Raw genomic sequence first — 22230 nt, 5'->3', positions numbered from 1 at the left:
ATTTTGGTCAGCATGGAAAGCAATCTGTGATATCTTTCATTCATATATGCTTTCCACATAATAAATAGTCAAAGAGGAAGGGTTTTCAAGAAACCTAAAAATCCAATCTTTACGGCGCAAAATGCCATACCAGGTTTGCTTCTAAAAGAGCCTACTCCACACATAAATGTTTAATCACAATTAAGCACTATACTTACGATTTTTGTGGCCCAGTGTCATAATTCTATCCATATCATCAGCATTATTTACCACATAAGCTGATAAATCCTTGATATAAACTCCCACATCAGGTCTTTCTTTAACCTAAAAAAAAAATCATACAGACTTTACACATATATCCATAATTCTTCCACAGTTATTTATTGAATATCTACTACATGTTGGACACTGTGCTAGAGAGTGAGGATACAGTGATGAACAAGGTAGACAGTTTCTACACTAGTGGGGGTAACAATCTACAGGGAGAACATAAAAATGAATAATTACACACACAAATTATTTTATTTTATTTTATTTTATTTCAATTGTGATAATGCCATGAAGAAAAAAAATATAGGAAAGTATAAGAATACAATATAGGGACTTCCCTGGTGGTGAAGTGGTTAAGAATCCACCTGCCAACGCAGGGGACACGGGTTCGTGCCCTGGTTCAGGAAGATCCCACATGCCACAGAGCAACTAAGCCTGTGTGCCACAACTACTGAGCCTGAACTCTAGAGCCCGCGAGCCACAACTACTGAGCCTGTGTGCCACAACTACTGGAGCACCTAGAGCTCATGCTCCGCAACGAGAAGCCACTGCAATGAGAAGCCCGCGCACCGCAACAAAGAGTAGCCCCCCCTCGCCGCAACTAGAGAAAGCCTGTGAGCAGCAGTGAAGGCCCGATGTAGTCAAAAATAAATATTTATGAATAAAAAAAAGAATGCATTATAGACAGACTTAAGCTAGTGATGCAGGGACAGGATAAGTTCCCCAAGATGATGTTTAAGCTAAGACTTGAAGAAATAGGAGGTAGACAATCTGTGTTAGAACAAGAGGAAAACACTATGTGCAAGAATCCTGAAATGAGAAAAAATTAGGTTTTTTTGTTTTGTTTAGTTTTGTTTTGCGGTACGTGGGCCTTCACTGCTGTGGCCTCTCCCGCCGCGGAGCACAGGCTCCGGACGCGCAAGCTCAGCAGCCGTGGCTCACGGGCCCAGCCGCTCCGTGGCATGTGGGATCTTCCCGGACCGGGGCACGAACCCGTGTCCCCTGCATCGGCAGGCGGACTCTCAACCACTGCGCCACCAGGGAAGCCCGGTTTTGATTTTTTTTTAGTATTCAGTAAGAGTTTATTGTGCACAAAAGAACAGTTTGTGAACTGGGAATCTTCAAACTCAAAACCAATGTGAAGCTCAGAGGCATGACATAACAGGATGACTTAGGAAGTGAAAACCAGGAAGTTGTCTAAACGAAGACAGAGGTTGCCTCCTCTTAATCAGTCACTTGGAAGTAAAGCCAGCCTGGCTTGGGAGCTCTATGAACATGACCCGGGGAGGCAAGTAGTGCAGGGGCTGCGTTCCAGGAGATGTGAGCTCTGGTCCCAACAACGGCTCTCAACCTAAAAACTAGGTATTTTAAAAAATAAAAACCAACGAAACAAACAAAAGCCAGGGAAAGAGTAGGTGGCAGGGGGGGGAAATAGGTGGGATATCTGGCTACAGAGGTAGCCAGATAAGATTAAGAGGCAGAGATAAGATTAAGAATAGTAATTGGTCTTTTTTTTTTTATTATTGAACTGCAGTTGATATACAATATGTTGGTTTCTGGTGCACAGCAAGGTGACTCAGTTATATATATGTATATGTATATACATATATATACACACACACATATACATATTCTTTTCCGTTATGGTTTATTACAGGATATTGAATATAGTCCCCTGTGCTATACAGTAGGACCTTGTTGTTTATCCATTCTATATATAATAGTTTGCATCTGCTAATCCCAGACCCCCAATCCATCCCTCCCCTATCCCCCCTCTGCCTTGGCAACCACAAGTCTGTTCTCTATGTCTGTGAGTCTGTTTCATAAATAAGTTCATTTGAGTCATATTTTAGATTCCACATATAAGTGACATTGTGTGATATTTGTCTTTCTGACTTACTTCATTTAGAATGATAATCTCTAGGTTGATCCACATTGCTGCAAATGGCATTATTTCATTCCTTTTTATGGCTGAATAGTATTCCATTGTGTGTGTGTGTGTGTGTGTGTGTATATATATACACCACATCTTCTTTATCCATTCATCTGTTGATGGACATTTAGGTTGCTTCTGTGTCTTGGCTATTGTAAGTAGTGCTGCTATGAACACTGGGGTGCATGTATCTTTTCAAATTGTAGTTTTGTTTGGATATATACCCAGAAATGGGATTGCTAGATCATATAGTAACTCTATTTTAAGTTTTCTGAGGAATCTCCATACTGTTTTCCACAGTGGCTGCACCAATTTACAGTTCCACCAACAGTTTAAGAGGGTTCCCTTTTCTCCACAGCCTCTCCAGAATTTGTTATTTGTAGACCTTTTGATGATGGCCATTCTGACCAGTGTGAGGTGGTACCTCATTGTAATTTTGATTTGCACTCCTCTAATTATTGGTCTTTATCTTAACAGCAATTTGAAGCCACTGGAGTATTTCACACAGCTGAATGAAATAATCAGATCTATGGTATCCATGTAAAAATATTACCTTTCCATGAGTAACTTTATGAGAACTTTTACCCAACTTGAAGGCTGTATTTGGGATATATTTATTTAAAATACAGACAGTATTTTAATACTATCTGTAAAATACAAATAGAAATACAAAATTCACTTTTCAAGGCCCTAGAAGTCACATCCAACAAATCAACAGAATAAAGTGAAACTGAGGCAGAGGCCCGTGGCTGCCAGTGGCGCGAGCCATTCCGAAGGTCGTAAGACTGCACAAAGATGATAAACAGAAGTTTATATCAGAAACAAAAGTCACAAAGGCAAATACTCTAAATTCTAGCTGTTGATCTTAAATCTAGTTAGAGGTTTTAGGTTTCTTTAGTCTCTCTTTTTTTTTTTTTTTTTTTTTGCAGTACGCCGGCCCCTCACTGTTGTGGCCTCTCCCACTGCAGAACACAGGGTCCGGACACGCAGGCTCAGCGGCCATGGCTCATGGGCCCAGCCACTCCACGGCATGTGGGATCTTCCTAGACCAGGGCACAAACCCGTGTCCCCTGCATCAGCAGGCAGACTCTCAACCATTGCGCCACCAGGGAAGCCCTCTTTAGTCTCTTTTATGATATATTTATACATTAGGAAAAATTACCTTTTTTGTCATGAGATATACATTAAGCCCTAATTTTACTAGTAGTAAAGAAATGTATTGGTCTCTATAAACCAGTGGGTTTCAAACTGTGCTTTGACAAGCACTAGAGGGTCCATGGTGGCAATGAGGGGGCCATTGTGTGAGTTTGGGGGCTCTCAGACCTAGACACAAGTTCTAAAGAGAGCTTTACTTTCATGTATTTTATAGATTGGGCTTCCACATAAGGTTTGGTTTGATTCAACTGTTTAATGGCTTTAAATCTTTTAAAATGTTTGAATATTACTGGTTTATATCAACGCTTCTCAGAAAAATCTATGGTAAAGAATTATACATATATTTCTAATGTGGAAAGTGATATCTCTGAAAAATACAAAAATCATACACTTGGCTACCATGACAATGTCAAATTACTATAAAAGTTTTTAAGCATGTACTTTCATTTACTATTCTCATCTCATTGCCACCTGAAAACAAACATTCTTCAAACCGGCATCAGTCTGCAAAGTCTACGGTCATTCCCAATCACAAGATATTAATTCCATATTCAATTATTAATTATAGATAAACTAATTAGACATGAAATATGAAGAAACTGAATATGATTCTGAAATAAAGCAGGACCCTGAGACAAGATGGCAGATAGAAGGACATGAGCTCACCCTGTATCAAGAACACGCCAAAATCACAACTAACTGGTAAGCAACCATCGAAAAAAAAACACTACAACCTACCAAAAAAGATATCCTACATCCAAAGACAAAGGAGAAGCCACAAGAAGACATTAGAAGGGGCTCAATCGCAATAAAATCAAATCCCATATCTGCTGGGTAGGTGACCCACAAACTGGAAAATAATTATATCGCAGATGTTCTCCCACAGGGGTGAAAGTTCTGAGCCCCACTTCAGGCTTCCTATCCTGGGGGTCTGGCATCGAGAGGAGAAGCCCCCAGAGCATCTGGCTTTGAAGGCCAGTGGGGTTTGATTGCAGGAATTCCACAGGACTGGGAGAAAGAGGAACTCTACTCTTGGACGGCACACACAAGGTCTCACGCACACCAGTGCCAAGGGGAAAAAGCAGTGACCTCATAGGAGCCTGGGCCAGACCTACCTGCTGGTCTTGGAGAGTCTCCTGGGGAGGCAGGGGTTGGCTATGAATCACTGTGGGGACAAAGACACTGGCGGCAGTAGTTCTAGGGAGTACTCACTGGCATGAGTCCTCCTGGAGGCTGCCATTTTTTCACCAAGACCTGGCGCCACCCAACAGCCTGTAGGCTCCGGTGGTGGGATTCCTCAGGCCAAACAACCAACAGGGCGGTAACACAGCCCCACCCATCAGAAGACAGCCTGCCTAAAGTTTTCCTGAGCCCACAGCTGCCTGCTAAACAGCCCCCTTGACACGGCCCTGCCCACCTGAGGGACAATACCCAGCTCAACTCACCAGTGGGCAGGAACCAGTTCCCCCCACCAGGAAGCCTGCACAAGCCTCTTAGACCAGTCTCATCTACCAGGGGGCAGACAGCAGAAGCAAAAAGAACTACAGCCTTGCAGCTGGCGGAATGGAAACCACGATCACAGAAAGGTAGACAAAATGAGATGGCCGATGACTATGTCCCAGACGAAGGAAGAAGATAAAACCCCAGAAGAACAACTAAGTGAAATGGAGATAGGCAATCTACACGAAAAAGAATTCAGAGTAATGATAGTAAAGATGATCCAAGATCTCAGAAAAAGAATGGAGGCACAGACTGAGAAGATACAGGAAATGTTTAACAAAGAGCTAGAAGATCTAAAGAACAAACAAACAGAGATGAACAACACAATAACTGAAATGAAAAATACGCAAGATGGAATCAATAGCAGAGTAAATGAGGCAGAAAAATGGATACGTAAGCTGGAAGACAGAACGCTGGAAATCACTGCTGTGGAACAGAATTTTTAAAAAAAGAATGAAAAATGAGAACAGTCTCAGACACCTCTGGGACAATGTTAAACACACTGACATTCACATTATAGAGATCCCAGAAGTAGAAGCGTGAGAGAAAGGACCTTCAAGGACCTTTGAAGAGATAATAGCTGAAAACTTCCCAACATGGTAAAGGAAACAGTCACCCAAGTCCAGGAAGTGCAGAGAGTCCCAGGCCAGGTAAGCCCAAGGAGGAACATACCAAAACATGTAGTAATCAAATTGACAAAAATTAAAGACAAAGAGAAAAATATTAAAAGCAACAAAGGAAAAGCAACAAATAACTTAAAAGGGAATCCACATAAGGTTATCAGCTGATTTTTCAGCAGAGACTCTGCAGGCCAGAAGGGAGTGGCATGATATATTTAAAGTGAAATCAGTGCTTTGTGACCACCTAGAGGGGTGGGATAGAGAGGGTGGAAGGGAGACACAAGAGGGAGGGGATATGGGGATATATGTATATGTATAGCTGATTCAAAGCAGAAACTAACACACCACTGTAAAGCAATTATACTCCAATAAAGATGTTCAAACAAACAAACAAAAATAAAGTAATGAAAGGGAAGAACCTACAACCAAGAATACTCTATCCAGCAAGGCTCTCATTTAGATTTGATGGAGAAATCTAAAGCTTGCCAGACAAGCAAAACCTAAGAGAATTCAGCACCACCAAACCAGCTTTGCAACAAATGCTAAAGGAACTTCTCTAGGCAGAAAAAAAAGGACGTAAATACACACAATAAAATTATGAATAGAAAAGCTCACCAGTAAAGGCAAATATAAATTAAAGGTAGGAAATCATCCACACACAAATACAATATCAAAACCAGCAATCAAGAGGAGAGTACAAATGCAGGATTCTGGAAATGCATTTGAAATTAAAAGACCAGCAACTTAAATCAATCTTGTTTACATATAGAATACTAGATCAAAACTTCATGGTAATGGCAAATCAAAAATCTGCAATAGATACACACACAAAAAAGCAAAAGGAATTCAAACACAACTCTAAAGTTAGTCATCAAATCACAAAGGAAGAGAACAAAAGAGGAAGGGGAGAAATAAGACCTACAAAAACAAATCCAAAACAATTAACAAAATGGCAATAAGAACATACATATCAATAATTACCTTAAAAAAAATAATAATTACCTTAAATGTAAATGGATTAAATGCTCCAACCAAAAGACACAGACTGCTGAATGGATACAAAAACAAGACCTGTATATATGCTGTCTACAAGGGACCCACTTGAGATCTAGGGACACATACAGACTGAAAGTGAGGGGATGGAAAAACGTCTTCCATGCAAATGAAAATCAAAAGAAAGCTGGAGTAGCAATACTCGTTTCAGACAAAACAGATTTTAAAATAAAGACTGTTACAAGAGACAAAGAAGGACACTACATAATGATCAAGGGATCAATCCAAGAAAAAGATAACAATTCTAAATATATGCACCCAACACAGGAGCACTTCAATATATAAGGCAAATGTTAAGACCCACAAAAGGAGAAAGTGACAGTAACACAGTAATTGTGAGGGACGTGAACACTCCACTTTCAACAATGGACAGATCATCCAGACAGAAAATCAATAAGGAAAAACAGGCCTTAAATGACACATTATAACAGATGGACTTAATTTATATTTTAGAGCATTCCATTCAAAAGCAGCAGAATACCCATTCTTCTCAAGTGCACATGGAACACCCTCCAGGATTGACCACATGCTGGGCCACAAAGACTTGGTAAGTTTAAGACTTGGTAAGTTTAAGAAAATTAAAATCATATGAGGACTTCCCTGGTGGTGCGGTGGTTAAGAATCCGCCTGCCAATGCCGGGGACACAGGTTTGAGCCCTGGTCCACAAAGATCCCACATGCTGCAGAGCAACTAAGTCCATGCGCCACAACTGATCCTGAGCTCTAGAGCCCAAGAGCCACAACTACTGTGCCCACGTGCCACAACTACTGAAGCCCATGTGCCTAGAACCTGTGCTCCGCAACAAGAGAAGCCACCGCAGTGAGAAGCCCGCTGACCACAACGAAGAGTAGTCCCCGCTCGCCACAACTAGAGAAAGGCCGCGCACAGCAACAAAGACCAACACAGCCAAAAATAAATAAATATATTTTTAAAAGTCATATCAAGCATCTTTTCCAACCACAATGCTCTGAGATTAGAAATCAATTATAAGGAAAAAAAACTATAAAGAACACAAACACGTAGAGGCTAAACAATATGCTACTAAACAACCAATGGATAACTGAAAAAATCAAAGAGAAAATTAAAAAATACCTAGAGACAAATGAAATTGAAAGCACAACTATCCAAAACCTATGGGATGCAGCAAAAGCAGTTCTCAGAGGGAAGTTTATAGCAATACAATCTTACCTCAGGAAACAAGAAAAATCTCAAATAAACCTAACCTTACACCTAAAGCAATTAGAGAAAGAACAAACAAAACCAAATAGAAGGAAAGAAATCATAAAGATCAGAGCAGAAATAAATGAAATAGAGATAAAGAAAACAATAGAAAAGATCAGTCAAATTAAAAGCTGGTTCTTTGAAAAGATAAACAAAATTGATAAACCTTTAGCCAGACTCATCAAGAAAAAAAAGGAGAGGTCTCAAATCAATAAAATTGAAATGAAAAAGGAGAAGTTACAATGGACACCAAAGAAATACAAAGAAATACAGAGGACCATAAAAGACTACTACAAGCAACTATACGCCAATAAATTGGACAACCTGGAAGAAATGCACAAATTCTTAGAAAGGTACAACCTTCCAAAACTGAACCAGGAAGATAAAGAAAATACAAAGAGACCAAACCCATGCACCCATGGTCACCTAATCTATGACAAAGGAAGCAAGAATATACAATGGAGAAAAGACAGTCTCTTCAATAAGTGGTGCTGGGAAAACTGGACAGCTACATGTAAATGAATGAAATTAGAACACTCCCTAACACCATACACAAAAATAAACTCAAGTGGATTAAAAGCCTAAATGTAAGGCCGAATACAATAAAACTCTTAGAGGAAAACATAAGCAGAACACTCTTTGACATAAATTGCAGAAAGATCTTTTTCAATCTACCTTCTAGAGTAATGAAAAGAAAAATAAACAAATGGGACCAAATTAAAACTTAAAAGCTTTTGCACAGCAAAGGAAACCATAAACAAAATGAAAAGACAACTTACAAAATGGGAGAAAATATTTGCAAACGAAGCGACCAGCAAGGGATTACTCTCCAAAATATACAAACAGCTCATGCAGGTCTATATCAAAAAACAAACAACCCAATCAAAAAATGGGTAGAAGATCTAAATAAGACATTTCTCCAAAGAAGACATACAGGATGGCTAAAAAGCACCAAGTATTAGATAAACAAAACACTAATTATTAGAGAAATGCAAATCAAAACTACACAGTATCACCTCACACCAGTCAGAATGGCCATCATCAAAAATTCTACAACCAATTAATGCTGGAGAGAGTGTGGAGAAAAGGGAACTCTCCTACACTGTTGGTGGGAATGTAAATTGGTACAGCCACTATGGAGAACAGTATGAAGCTTCCTTAAAAAACTAAAACATAACTACCATATGATCCACCAATCCCACTCCTGGGTATATATCCAGAGAAAACCATAATTTGAAAAGATATACGCACCCCAACGTTCATTGGAGCACTATTTACAATAGCCAGGACATGGAAGCAACCTAAATGTCCATCGACAGAAGAATGGATAAAGAAGATGTGGTTGGGGCTTCCCTGGTGGCGCAGTGGTTGAGAATCTGCCTGCCAATGCAGGGGACACGGGTTTGAGCCCTGGCCTGGGAAGATCCCACATGCCGCAGAGCAACTAGGCCCGTGAGCCACAACTACTGAGCCTGTGCATCTGGAGCCTGTGCTCCGCAACAAGAGAGGCCGTGATAGTGAGAGGCCCACGCACCGTGATGAAGAGTGGCCCCCGCTTGCCGCAACTAGAGAAAGCCCTCGCACAGAAACGAAGACCCAACACAGCCAAAAATAAATAAATTAATAAAAAAAAGATGTGGTACATTTATACAATGGAATATTATTCAGCCATTAAAAAGAATGAAATAATGCCATTAGCAGCAACATGGATGAACCTAGAGATTATCATACTAAGTGAAGTCAGTCAGAGAAAGACAAATATCATATATCACTTCTAGGCAGAATCTATAAAATATGATACAAATGAACTTATTTACAAAATAGAAACAGTCTCACAGACTTAGAAATCAAATTTATGGCTACCAAAGGGTAAAGGTTGGGGGGAAGAATAAATTGGGAGTTTGGAATTGACATATATACACTAATATATTTAAAATAGATAACCAACCAGGACCTACTGTATAGCACAGGGAACTCTACTCAATACTCTGTAATAAGCTAAATGGGAAAAGGATTTGAAAAAGATTAGAATTATATGTATATGTATAACTTAATCACTTTGCTGTACACCTGAAACTAACACAACATTGTAAATCGACTATACTCCAATAAAAATAAAATAAAAAAAGGCAGGGACCTTTTTTGCGGGACCCGCCCAGGTAAAAAAAGCCCCTCCACATCCCCCATTTCTTGTTTGTAGAAAAAGGATTTAGTCTCCCAGGCTTTTCCTGAATTCCAAAGAGCAGAGTCAAGCAGTTACAAAGGAAGTGAAGGAATGCAGAAACAAAAGAAAACCAGTCAAAAAACTGCTTTTTATAGCTGAAACAATAGTTCAGGTATAAAACAGAGTCCTAGTTCCTCCTCAAGGAATATATAAAACAATCTGATGTGTATCTTGGAGTTGTTCTGTAGAAACCAAGACCCCCATCCAGGTTGAGGATGATGACTACAGGCAGACCACAAGCACTAGACCTCAGACTGGACTAAACCAGGAGGTTGGACTAAACCAGTAAGATTCCCAAAGTATCACCGTTACCTCACCACCAACCAATCAGAAGTCATGCACCCTGCAACACTCACCGCAAATGTTGCCTTTAAAAACCCATCCCTGAAAAAAAGCCATTAGGGAGTTTGAGCCTTCTGAACATGAGCTTGCTTGGTGTCCTGCAATAAAACAGTGTACTTTCCTTCAACACAATCCAGTGTCAGTAAATTTGCCTTGCTGTGTGGCACACAAGCAGACCCAAGTTTGGTTCAGTAACAATTTTGGTGACCATGAAGGGACAGTCATCCTGAGTGGCATCTCACTCATGGTACATCAGCCCTGGGCTGACACTGGCACTCAGATTTTGTCCTGCAGGTGCCTGAGTACTTTTGTCTCAGGGACAGCCCCAAGTGCTTGCCACTAACTAGGCAGCACTGGCCCATGATGTTTTCGATTCACTGGTAAAGGAAACAAGGCTCTGGTACTTGTGTAAGACGTCTCTGGTAAGTGGTGTAACCTCGTGTGTGACAACACCAGGGCATTCTTCCCTACTGGGTTGCCTTGATTGGAATTTTACTTTTTTGTGGGGGAAGGTGTATGACATGGTCATCTTGTTTTGAGCAGAGTACCACTTTAATTGGACTTTCCCTTCTGGATCAAGGAGTCCCTTGGCCATCCAGCACTGCCTGAGCAGTAATTGAGAAACTCCCTGTTAGACCAAGGCTCATCTGCACCCCTGTCTGGAATGGTAGGTAGGAAACTTTCCATTCTCATTCTAGGAAACTGTGACCCTGAGAAGACTCTGGATACTGATCTGCCAGTCTGTCTGTTTCTGGTAATAGCAGCCGTGTGAAAGAATAATGGGTAATGAGAGCTCTGTTCTATCTTGTAGTCCCCTAGGGTGGATTTTGCAAAACTGGAAGAACTGCAGCTATGCTCCCATGAAAAGAAAGAGAATGATATTTTACTGTAACACCACATGGCCCCAATATTCCTTAGGCTCTGATGAACAATGGCCCCTCAGTGGTCTTTAGACTATAATACCTACATTCAACTAGAACTGTTTTTTAAAAGGGAAAGAAAATGGGATAAAATTCCTTATGCATAGGCTTTTATGATATTGTATCAAAGTGAGCCTTCTGGAATTAGTTTGACTTTTATCTCGGGTGTCTTAGTACACGAGTTTGAATCCTGTTTTCTCTCTGGTTTTGACCCTCATTAGGGGATCCTGGCCCTGGTTTGGGAGGAGATCCCACCAGGAGGAAAAAAAGGAAATTAAAGGATTAATCGTTCTCAGAGATATCCCTGATATTGACTCTCATTAGAGGGCCTTGGTCTTTACCTTTGTTAGAGAGTCCTGGTAACTTAAATGTGGTCTAGACACTCCTAAAAACTAATAGCTTAAATTCAGTCATGAGTCTGGGTCAGTGCCAGCAAGTTCACCTAGAAATGAGGCACATGAATGTGAGTGAGTGGTATGTATTACTGTCTATTATTATTTGTTTATGAAAGTTAAAAAAAAAATTGGATGGTAATGCTAGCAAAGAATTTTTATCAAAAACACAGAAATTTAATTTGTATAACAAACAGTTTATAACGCCAAAACAATGAATTTCAATGGCAGCAGTTACTCCCCTGCCCAGAATGTTTTAGAAGTTTGTGGGGGACATTCTGGTTCACTTGAGGACGCTATTAGTATTCATAGGCAGGGGCCTGGGATACTAAACACCTTGAAATGAAATGGGTCACAGTCAATGAACTGTCCCGTGCAACTCTGAATGTCCTACCAGATATTAACATGGGTGAAAAAACAATTTATAATTACCTGAATCTAAACCCTAACTCTATTGTACATATGAAGACTAAGTGCTTTCCCATGGTAATAATAATAATATAGGAATGCAGGAAAACTGAGGAAAGAACTACTTTATTTTCCTCAGAACTCTACCAAGAGCTAGTTACTATTTTAAAAGACCATGTCATTGACAGTAACACCAATCAAGATGTTTAGATCACCAATACAACAGACTTATAATAGTCTGCATTTGTAGCTGCTACAATCATAACGATTATATATGCTTCTGACTACTTCATTATGTCATTGAGTATGATCACATCTAAGCATTTATATATTGAAATACAAGTACTTTATTTTTTAAGTAATTTTATTCTCTTTTATATTATAATAGGGCAGTATATTGATAATTTTTAAATTATGTGTGTAGATAGATTTCATCATCTATGAAATTTATTTCAGGATAGTCAAAGGGGCATTACAAGATATATGTTATAAAAAAGGGGCATTGGGTCTAATGTGGTTGAGAACCATTGACAAGACTGTTCCTGAGAATAAATCTGATCTATAATTACTGTTACAAAAATGGAAAATCTGTCCAAATGATTTTTATTCTAATAATCTATGCAATAAAATAATAAACTTTTAAAAGGTAAAAAGCACAGAATTAAAGTATCCATCAAAACCAAAGATGACAACTAGCAAAAATGAAACTTATCTCTATATTTGCTGTCTACACATTATCATTATAGATTAAGTCTTCATTAAGGTCCAACAAACACAAATAATACCTAAGCCTGTAATATACTGCTCCAAAAGCTCAGCTTATATAGTAAACTTAAAAAGAAAAAAAAGCTAAAATGTATTGAATACTTTATTACGTGTCAATCAATGATTTTAAAACTTTGTATTAATTTGTTAATGTTGGCAATAATCCTATAAAGTAGATACTTTTATGATTTCCATTTTCATGTGGCAAAGCTAAGGCTCATAGAGGGTAAGTAACTTGCTTAAGAACTCAAAGCCAGAATTCAAGCTAAGATGGTAAAACCTCAGAAATCACCCTTTAATCCTTAATCCACCTACCTGCGACATGAGCAAGTCAGGAAACCCCTCTAGGTTTCATTTTTTTACAATAACAAAACTGAACTGCTAAAAGATTAAATGAAATAAAGTGTGTGCTACTACCACAATTTACTGTACTGAATGCCTACTGCCACATTATAAAAGCTTAGTAATAGTAGCTGCTGTTATTCTAAGTGTATTCTACACCATTCTACAATGGTGACTACTCTTACCATTATTCTCTAATTATTTTACTGACAATGCAATTTCTATCAAAATTCCAATGTTAATATTTTAAAGGCTAACCATTTGTCTCATACACTAAACCTAGTGTCTCATACACTATATTAATATATTTGGCAATAGTTACTAATCATTTACCACATGACTCAGCAACCCTGCTTCAGGAATTTATCCTCAGATATACTTGCACATGTATGAAATGCTGTATGTACAAGGCTATTTAGCACAGAATTGTGTGTAACAGCAAAAGATCTTAAACAACCCAAGTGTTCATCAACAGAGGGCTGGCTAAATAAATTAAAATTATGTGCATACAAAGGATATTATGAACCTTTAAAAAAAAAAGGAATGAGGAAGCTTTCTCTGTACTGATGTGGAAAAATTGCCACAATCCATTGTTCAGTGAAAAAAGCAAAGTGCAATGAGGGGAAAATAGTCTTTTCAATAAATGGTGCTGAGACAACTGGATATTCCGTAGGCAAAAGTGAAGTTGGTCCTCTACCTCACATGGTACATAAAAAATTAACTCAAAATGAATCAAAGACATAAATATAAGAGCTAAAACTATAAAACTCTTAGAAGGAAACACAGGCATAAATCTTCATGGCCTTGGATGAAGCAATGATTTCCTAGATACTACACCAAAAAGCACAAGCAACAAAACTAAATATAGATAAACCAGACATGATGAAAATTTAAAATTTTTATGCTCCAAAGGACACCATCAAGATAGTGAAAAGACAATCCCACAGATGGGAGAATATTTTTGTAAATCCATATATCTGTTAACAAACTTGTATCTAGAATATATAAAGAATTATTACAACTCAATAACAAAAAGACAAAGACCCAATTAAAAATGAGCAATGGATCCGAACTGAAATTTATCCAAAGAAGATACACAAATGGCGTGAAAAGATATTCATCATCATTAGCCATCAGGGAAACGAAAATCAAGCCCACAATGAGATACCACTTTATACCCTCTAAAATGGCTATAAAAAAGACAGATAATAACGAGTGTTGATGAGGATGTAGAGAAACTGGACTCCTCTTACATTGCTGATAGGAATGTAAAATGGTACAGCCACTGTGGGAAACAGTCTGGCAGTTCCTAAAAATACAGTTACCACATTATCTAACAATTACATTCACTGATATATAACCAAGAGAACTGAAAAAATATACAGTTCAAAGATATTGCAGGTTCAGTTCCAGACCACCGTAATAAACTTAGTACCATGAATTTTTTGGTTACTCATTGCATATAAAAGTTACGTTTACACTATACTGTAGTCTATTAAGTGTGCAACAGCATTATGTTTAAAAAAATGTATGTACCTTAATTTCAAAATACTTCGTTGCTAAAAAATGTTAACATCACCTGAGCCTTCAGTGAGTCATAATTTTTTTGCTGGTGGAGAGTTTAAAATATTGCAAGAATTACCAAAATGTGGCACAGAGACATGAAGTAAGTAAATGCTGCTGGAAAAATGGAGCTGAACAGATCTGTTTGATGCAGGTTGCCACAAACCTTCATTTTGTAAAAAACACAGTATCTGCAAAGCATAATAAAGTGAAGCACCATAAAACGAGGTATGCGTGTATTCATATAAAAACGTGTACAGGCTGTTAAAACAAAAACATGAAATACTGATTCATGCTACAACATGGGTGAATCTTGAAAACATTATACTAAGTGAAAGAAGCCAGACATAAAAGACCACAATTGTATGATTCCATTTAAATGAAATGGACAGAATAGGCAAGTCCATAGAGACAAAAAGTAAATTATGGGTTACCAGGAGGGAGAGGGGGAATGGTGAGTGGCTCCTAATGGCCATGGAGTTTCTTTCTGGAGTAATGAAAATGTTCTAGAATTAGATAGTGGTGATGGTTGCATAACTTTCTGAATATACTAAGAATCATTAAATTGTACACTTTAAAAGGATGAATATTATGCTATGTAAATTATATCTCAATTAAAAAATAATGAATGTGAATCAGCTATACTTGTCAGTTAAAACCATAATGTACCAATTCACAAATTTTGTGATTATCTGACATTTATGCATATAATCTCACAGTTCCCTTTTCTAAGATGCTGGATGAAAGTAGTCTTTAGTGCTAATCTATTACCCAGAAGTATACAAACTAGAGTTTCTCAATCAGAAAGTGTGGTTTTTCCTTCAGGTAAAAGAAAGACTGAAAACACAAGTATTCATGACTACATTCATGATTAGTCTTAATACCTATATTTTTGACACTTTAAAAACTTCTGACTTAAAATAAATTCTGGAGTACTCTTGGGCATTCATACCAGAAAATGAAAATTTACATTTGCAAAAAAATCTGTGTGTTAATATTCATAGTGGCCTTACTCATAATAGCCCAAAACTGTATACAGCCCAGATGTCCTTCAACAGGTGAATGGTTAAATACGCCATGCAATATTACTCAGTAATAAAAATGAATGAACAATCGATACATGCAACAACTTGGATGAATCTCTAGGGAGTTATGCCAAGTGAAAAAAGACAATTCCAAAAGGTTACATATTGTATGTTTATATTTACATAACATTTTGAAATGACAAAACTGTAGAAATGGAAAGTAGGTCAGGGGTTGTCAGGGGTTAGGGATGGGGACAGAGGGGAGTGGTCACAGGAGAGGTGGATGTGGTTATAGAAGGGCAACATAAGGCATATCTGAGATGTTTAGTACCTTGCTGTGGTAGTGGATATACCAATCTACACATGATAAAATAGTATACAACACAAATGACTACAAGAAAAACTGGGGGCATTTGAATGAGATCTGTGGATTGCATCAAGGTCAATATCATGGTTGTGATATTGCATTATAGCTTTGTAAAATGTTACCACTGGGGAAAACTGTGTGAAGGGTAATCTCTCTGTATTATTTCTTACAACTGCATATGAATTTACACTTATCTCAATAAAAAATTTAATTAAAAAAATGATGCGGGGCTTCCCTGGTGGCGCAGTGGTTGAGAGTCCGCCTGCCGATGCAGGGGACGCGGGTTCGTGCCCCGGTCCGGGAAGATCCCACATGCCGCAGAGCAGCTGGGCCCATGAGCCATGGCCGCTGAGCCTGCGCGTCCGGAGCCTGTGCTCCACAACGGGAGAGGCCACAACAGTGAGAGGCCTGCGTACCAAAAAAAAAAAAAAAAAAAAAAAAAAAAAAAAAAAAAAAAAAGGTGCATATCAATGTATACAGTGTCCTACTTTTGGAGTAAAAATAAAATTGTATTTGTTTGTATTTACATAAAGAACACTGAAAGGATACTGAAAGTGGTTATCTTAGGGTGGGGAGAAATGAGGTAGGAACAAGACTTTCCAATGCATAAATGTTTAAAATACTTTTATTTTTGTACTATGTTATATTACATGGTCAAAAAATAAGTAAAATATTTAAAGTACCTTTTGTTCAAAAAAGAGCTTAATTCAGTACACATTCTAATGCTTTGGAAAATGCTCCAATTTCAATTATCCATACCTCTAACCTCTGTGTCTGATCCTTGCCCAAAAGGTCACGAACTTCTTCATTATATATTTCCAAATAAGACACTCGAACCAAAAATCTGTAATAAAACATCATTAAAAAAAAACCAGTGAAATATTAGAACAGTTTTTTAAATGTGTTTATAAAATTTATACATCTTTCTTATGCTTGTACTTCTCAATATTAGAAAATATTAAGAATTCTCTTTTACCTTGTATCACCCTCTGCTTTTGCAATATGACCAAATATGTGAGCAAATGAATTTGGAATGATTCCTCTAAGTTCAGGAACAGCTCGAACACCTTCCATGGTAAAAGTTTTACCTGTTCCAGTTTGTCCATATGCAAAAATAGTCCCTGAAAATGATGAAGAGAATCAATCACTTCACAGAGTCATGCTACAGACCAATAGCTCTTAAAATTAATTCCTTTGACACCGTGATGCAATTTCTACCCTGGATTTAAAGTTTATTCTTGTACAAATTTCACCTTTATTATCAACAATTACAAGATGTACTGTATGCCACATGAGCATAGCACTGTTAAAGAACTAGAGTCAATGAAATAAATACAAAATCTGACACTTTAGCTAATCATAAGAAATTTCTTAAAATGTGTATATTAATTACTTAATGTGGACGTTAAATTGGAGAAGGTAGTATAATTACAGCAAGAGAACACAGGTTCTAGAATAGAAAGACCTCAACATGAATCCACACATCTGCCATTTTTCAGAGACTTGACCTTAGAAAGTATATACCCAGAGATTATCTCCTCAATGGCAAAATGGGGATAAGAATGAATACTCTAGGGAGGGAGGGAGATGCAAGAGGGAAGAGATATGGGAACATATGTATATGTATAACTGATTCATTTTGTTATAAAGCAGAAACTAACACACCATTGTAAAGCAATTATACCCCAATAAAGATTTTTTTTTAAAAAAAAAAAAGAATGAATACTCTACATTGATAGTAAGAACCAAATGAAACAATTTACTTCAAGTGACCAACATGACGCCTGGCAAACGGTAGTTTTTTTCTTTTTATTCCTAAAATAAGTACATTATTTCGAAATAAAATGTTTTCAGTAACAGTTGTAAGGAATAGGGGGAATTAACAAAAAAAGGTGACAATACAATTATTACAAGTAATTACAGATACAACTTAAAATTTTCTAAATAGCCAAATTCATTCACTCAACAAATACTACACACCTGTGTCTGGCATTGTGCTAGGCACCGGGGACACAATGACAAACAAGACAAACACAATCTTTCTTATGATATGTCATCTTGGGGAGGACATACTAGCCAAATAATTATAAGCAGGATGAGTGTTGGGAAATGAGAAACACGGAGTTCTAGATGAGAGTAAGGGACATAATCTGGGCAGGAGAACTGATGAAGGAGGAAAGGGGAAGAGGTCAGGGAAGGCTTTCCAGAAGAGGTAAGGTTTAAGATAAGCAAGGTTAGATAGGAACAGAGTGGACAGCCAGAGGCAAAAAAGAGAATGGAGATTTTGAAGAAACGTAATGAGACCAGAATGGAAGAAACAGAGATGGAAAAGGACAGTGGATGCAGATACAGCTAAAGAAATTAACAGGGGCCTAATCACACAGGATGATGAAGAACATCTTAAGGCTTTTAGAGCTTATGCTAAAAACAAAGTGAAGCCATAGAATGATTTTTCAATCAGAGGAGTGACATGATAGTCACTTTGGCTATACTGTATACGAAGAATTGGAAGAAAGCAAGAGGAGACATGAAGAAATAAGTTAGAGGGTTGAAGTAGTTAGCCAGATGAGAGATGGTGCTGACAATAAATAGAAGGGGATGAGAAAGGTAGAAGGATTTCAGAGATATTTAACAGTAGGATGTCAGAGATATTTAACAGTTAGAATCAAGACGACCTGGAAAATAGTCGTAAGGGGACCAGGGGAAAGGAAGAATTGAGGGTGACTTTCAATTTCTGGCTTGACCAAAGGGATGTATGGCTATGCCATGTACTGAGATGGTGAACAACACTAGAAGAAGTAACAGTTTGAAAGGGAAGATCATGAATTTAGTTTGGGGGTACTGAGCTTTAGTCTACGATACACCCAAATGGATGTGTCAAGCAAGCAGGAGGATGGATGAGATTCATTTGCCACTGAAGCCATGGAGGTGGATGAGATTTCCTCAGGAGACAGTACAGTATGAGAAGATAGCCTAGAAAGTGACAGCATAAATGAAAAACGTTTCTCAACTACTACCACTCTATTCAGTTAACAACAACTTGTCGTCATTTTTGGACTTTCTATGAAAATAAATTAATCACAACAGAAACCATTTTTATACATGGGAATAATTAAAAAGTCTTAATTTTTTCTAACTCACTAAATATTTCAAACTCTTGCATTAAGAATATAACTTACTGCATTCCAAGGAGCTGAAAATATCATGAACTCATGTACTGCATTTTAGAAAAGACACCACAGCTACCACTTACTGATCATTTGCTAGGTGCTATGTCATGTACTTTACATGCATTCCTATTTAATTTTCACCCCAATCCTAAGAGCTAGGCAATGTTTATATTCCCACAGTTTAGTTGAGGAAACAAAGGCTTAGAAAGGTTGAGTTACTTGCTCAATGACATAATAAGTGGTAGAAACAAGATCTGAACACACTCCAGTTGGCTCCATAGCCCATGTTTTTTACCAGTATGTAATACCAAAAAGAAATTTGAGCTCAAAATTAATACCTAATGCAATTTCTATGAATGTATTAAATATATGAATATTACTAATTTAAAAAGGATATTAAGTAACTAGAGAAAGAAGAACAAACAAAACCCAAAGTTAGTAGAAGGAAAAAATCATAAAGATCAAAGCAGAAATAAATGAAACAGAGAGAAACAAAACAATAGAAAAGATCAATCAAACTAAAAGCTGGTTCCTCTGAAAAGATAAACAAAATTGATAAACCTGTAGCCAGACTCAACAAGAAAAAAAGGGAGAGGGCTCAAATCAATAAAATTAGAAATGAAAAAAGAGAAGTTACAACGGACACCACAGAAATACAAAGGATTATAAGAGACTACTATAAGCAACTATATGTCAATAAATGGTCAATCTAGAAGAAATGGATAAACATATAACCTTCCAAGACTGAACCAGGAAGAAACAGAAAATATGAACAGACCAATCACAAGTACTGAAATCAAAACTGATTTTAAAACTGCCAACAAACAAAAGTCCAGGACCAGATGGCTTCACAGGTGAATTCTACCAAACATTTAGAGAAAAGTTAACACCTATCCTTCTGAAACTCTTCCCAAAAATCGCAGAGGAAGGAACACTCCCAAACTCATTCTATGAGGCCACCATCACCCTGACACCAAAACCAAACAAAGATACCACATAAAAAAGAAATAGGCCAATATCACTGATGAACATAGATGCAAAAATCCTCAACAAAATACTAGCAAACTGAATCCAACAATACATTAAAAGGATCATAAGCCACGATCAAGTGGGATTTATCCCCGGGATACAAGGATTCTTCAACATCCACAAATCAATCAGTGTGATACACACATTAATAAACTGAAGAATAAAAACCATATGATCAGCCGCCGATTCCGGAGCCGAGGTCGCCACTGCAGCCACCGATTCTGCCGCCGCCGCCACTGCAGCCACCGCTGGAGTAATGGGCTTGGGAAGGAAGCGGTCACCACGCCCGGAGCTCCGCTAGTGTCTTTGTCCCCTGCAGTCCTCCCACAGGAATGACCATGGATAAAAGTGAGCTGGTACAGAAAGGCAAACTCGCCGAGCAGGCGGAGCACTACGATGACATGGCTGCGGCCGTGAAGGCAGTCATGGAGCAGGGGCACGAGCTCTCAAATGAGGAGAGGAAACTGCTGTCTGTTGTTTACAAGAACATGGTCGGTGCCTACCGTTCTTCCTGGCGTGTCATCTCCAGCATCAAACAGAAAACAGAGAGGAATGAGAAGAAGCAGCAGATGTGCAAAGAATACCGTGAGAAGATCAAGGCAGAGCTGCAGGACATCTGCAACAATGTTCTGGAGCTGTTGGACAAGTACCTTATTCCCAATGCTACACAACCAGAAAGTAAGGCGTTCTACTTGAAAATGAAAGGCGATTATTTTAGATATCTTTCTGAGGTGGCATCTAGAGATAAAAAACAAACCACTGTGTCAAACTCACAGCAGGCTTACCAGGAAGCATTTGAAATTAGTAAGAAAGAAATGCAGCCTACACACCCAATTCAACTGGGCCTGGCACTTAAGTTCTCCATCTTTTACTATGAGATTCTAAACTCTCCTGAAAAGGCTTGCAGCCTGGCAAAAACAGCATTTGATTAAGCGATTGCTGAACTGGACACACTGAATGAAGAGTCTTACAAAGACAGCATCCTAATCATGCAGTTGCTTAGGGACAATCTCACTCTGTGGACGTCGGAAAACCAGGGAGACGAAGGAGATGCTGGGGAGGGAGAGAACTAATGTCTGTCATGCCCTGTGATCTCTTCAGTGTCACTCTGTACCCTTCACGTATATCCCTTTGTGCAATTAAAAAAAAAAAGAATCGTACGTCAACTTTCAGTTTTTCACAGCCTCAGTCTAGCAAAAATGGTCCATGGGATAAGCAGCTGGTATTTGTATGTAAAACTCAGATTGGTCACATAAATGCCACGGCATTCTGAAGTTTTGATTTGGATTAACATTGACAGGAATACTGTGTGTTTAATTTTTTTAAAAAACAATACTGTGATTATGGGGTTTTGTAATTTAGCAGCACTCTCACTGGTAGAAAACAAAATAGACCTGAATTATGTGTAACTTTTCGGAAAGTTTAATTCAATTCAAAACAGTCACTAAATACAGTTCCATTGTAAAGTTGTACAGAAAGTTATAGAGATTATATTGTGACACTGGGACTTGGAGTGAGAAACCTCTAGTTTGGCATTCGAGTTTCATGGTAATTCACAGTGATTCTGCCTGTTCTGTTCAGGGCTTGTAGACACTTGACCCATTGGGGCTGCTGCCACTCAAAAGTTCATGACTGCGGATGGCCACAGTGTCTTCCTCTGAGGAAAGTTGAAGCCAGAAATTAACATTCTTGGTGGCAGATAACTGGGTTATGACACCATGCAAAGGTCCAGTGCTCATAGACCACACGTGACTCCAACCCCTTTCCTACAGCAGCATGTTACTGACTGGCAGCTTGCGCTTCCGTAGTGGAATCCATTTTCCCTGTAACCATGAGCTCAAGAAGGAAAAAAAAAGCCATGTATCTTACTAATGGCCTTATCTGTTTCCTGGGTAACACCTCTAAGAATAATGTTCTGCAGAGACTGCCTTTCACTTGAGGAGTAAGTACT

The 22230-nt window shown here is 38.3% G+C and overlaps 1 protein-coding gene and 1 pseudogene across 3 annotated transcripts in view; one reads left to right on the top strand and one right to left on the bottom strand.

Moving 5' to 3' along the window:
• KIF3A (kinesin family member 3A) overlaps positions 1-22230 on the bottom strand; it is an 82439-nt gene that overhangs the window by 36269 nt on the left and 23940 nt on the right. For all 3 annotated transcript variants that reach the window (XM_004279902.4, XM_033405886.2, XM_049707245.1), the window contains exons 3-5: positions 17057-17201; positions 16840-16924; positions 198-303 (exon numbers count right to left, since the gene is read on the bottom strand). In XM_004279902.4, the coding sequence (XP_004279950.1) occupies positions 198-303; positions 16840-16924; positions 17057-17201 (336 nt within the window). The remainder of the gene's footprint in view (positions 1-197; positions 304-16839; positions 16925-17056; positions 17202-22230) is intronic.
• LOC101269830 (14-3-3 protein beta/alpha-like) lies at positions 20595-21670 on the top strand (annotated as a pseudogene).

This window comes from Orcinus orca, chromosome 3, assembly GCF_937001465.1.
Source record: "Orcinus orca chromosome 3, mOrcOrc1.1, whole genome shotgun sequence".
In the NCBI taxonomy this organism is placed as follows: domain Eukaryota; kingdom Metazoa; phylum Chordata; class Mammalia; order Artiodactyla; family Delphinidae; genus Orcinus; species Orcinus orca.
This window is presented reverse-complemented; position numbering and strand designations above follow the sequence as displayed.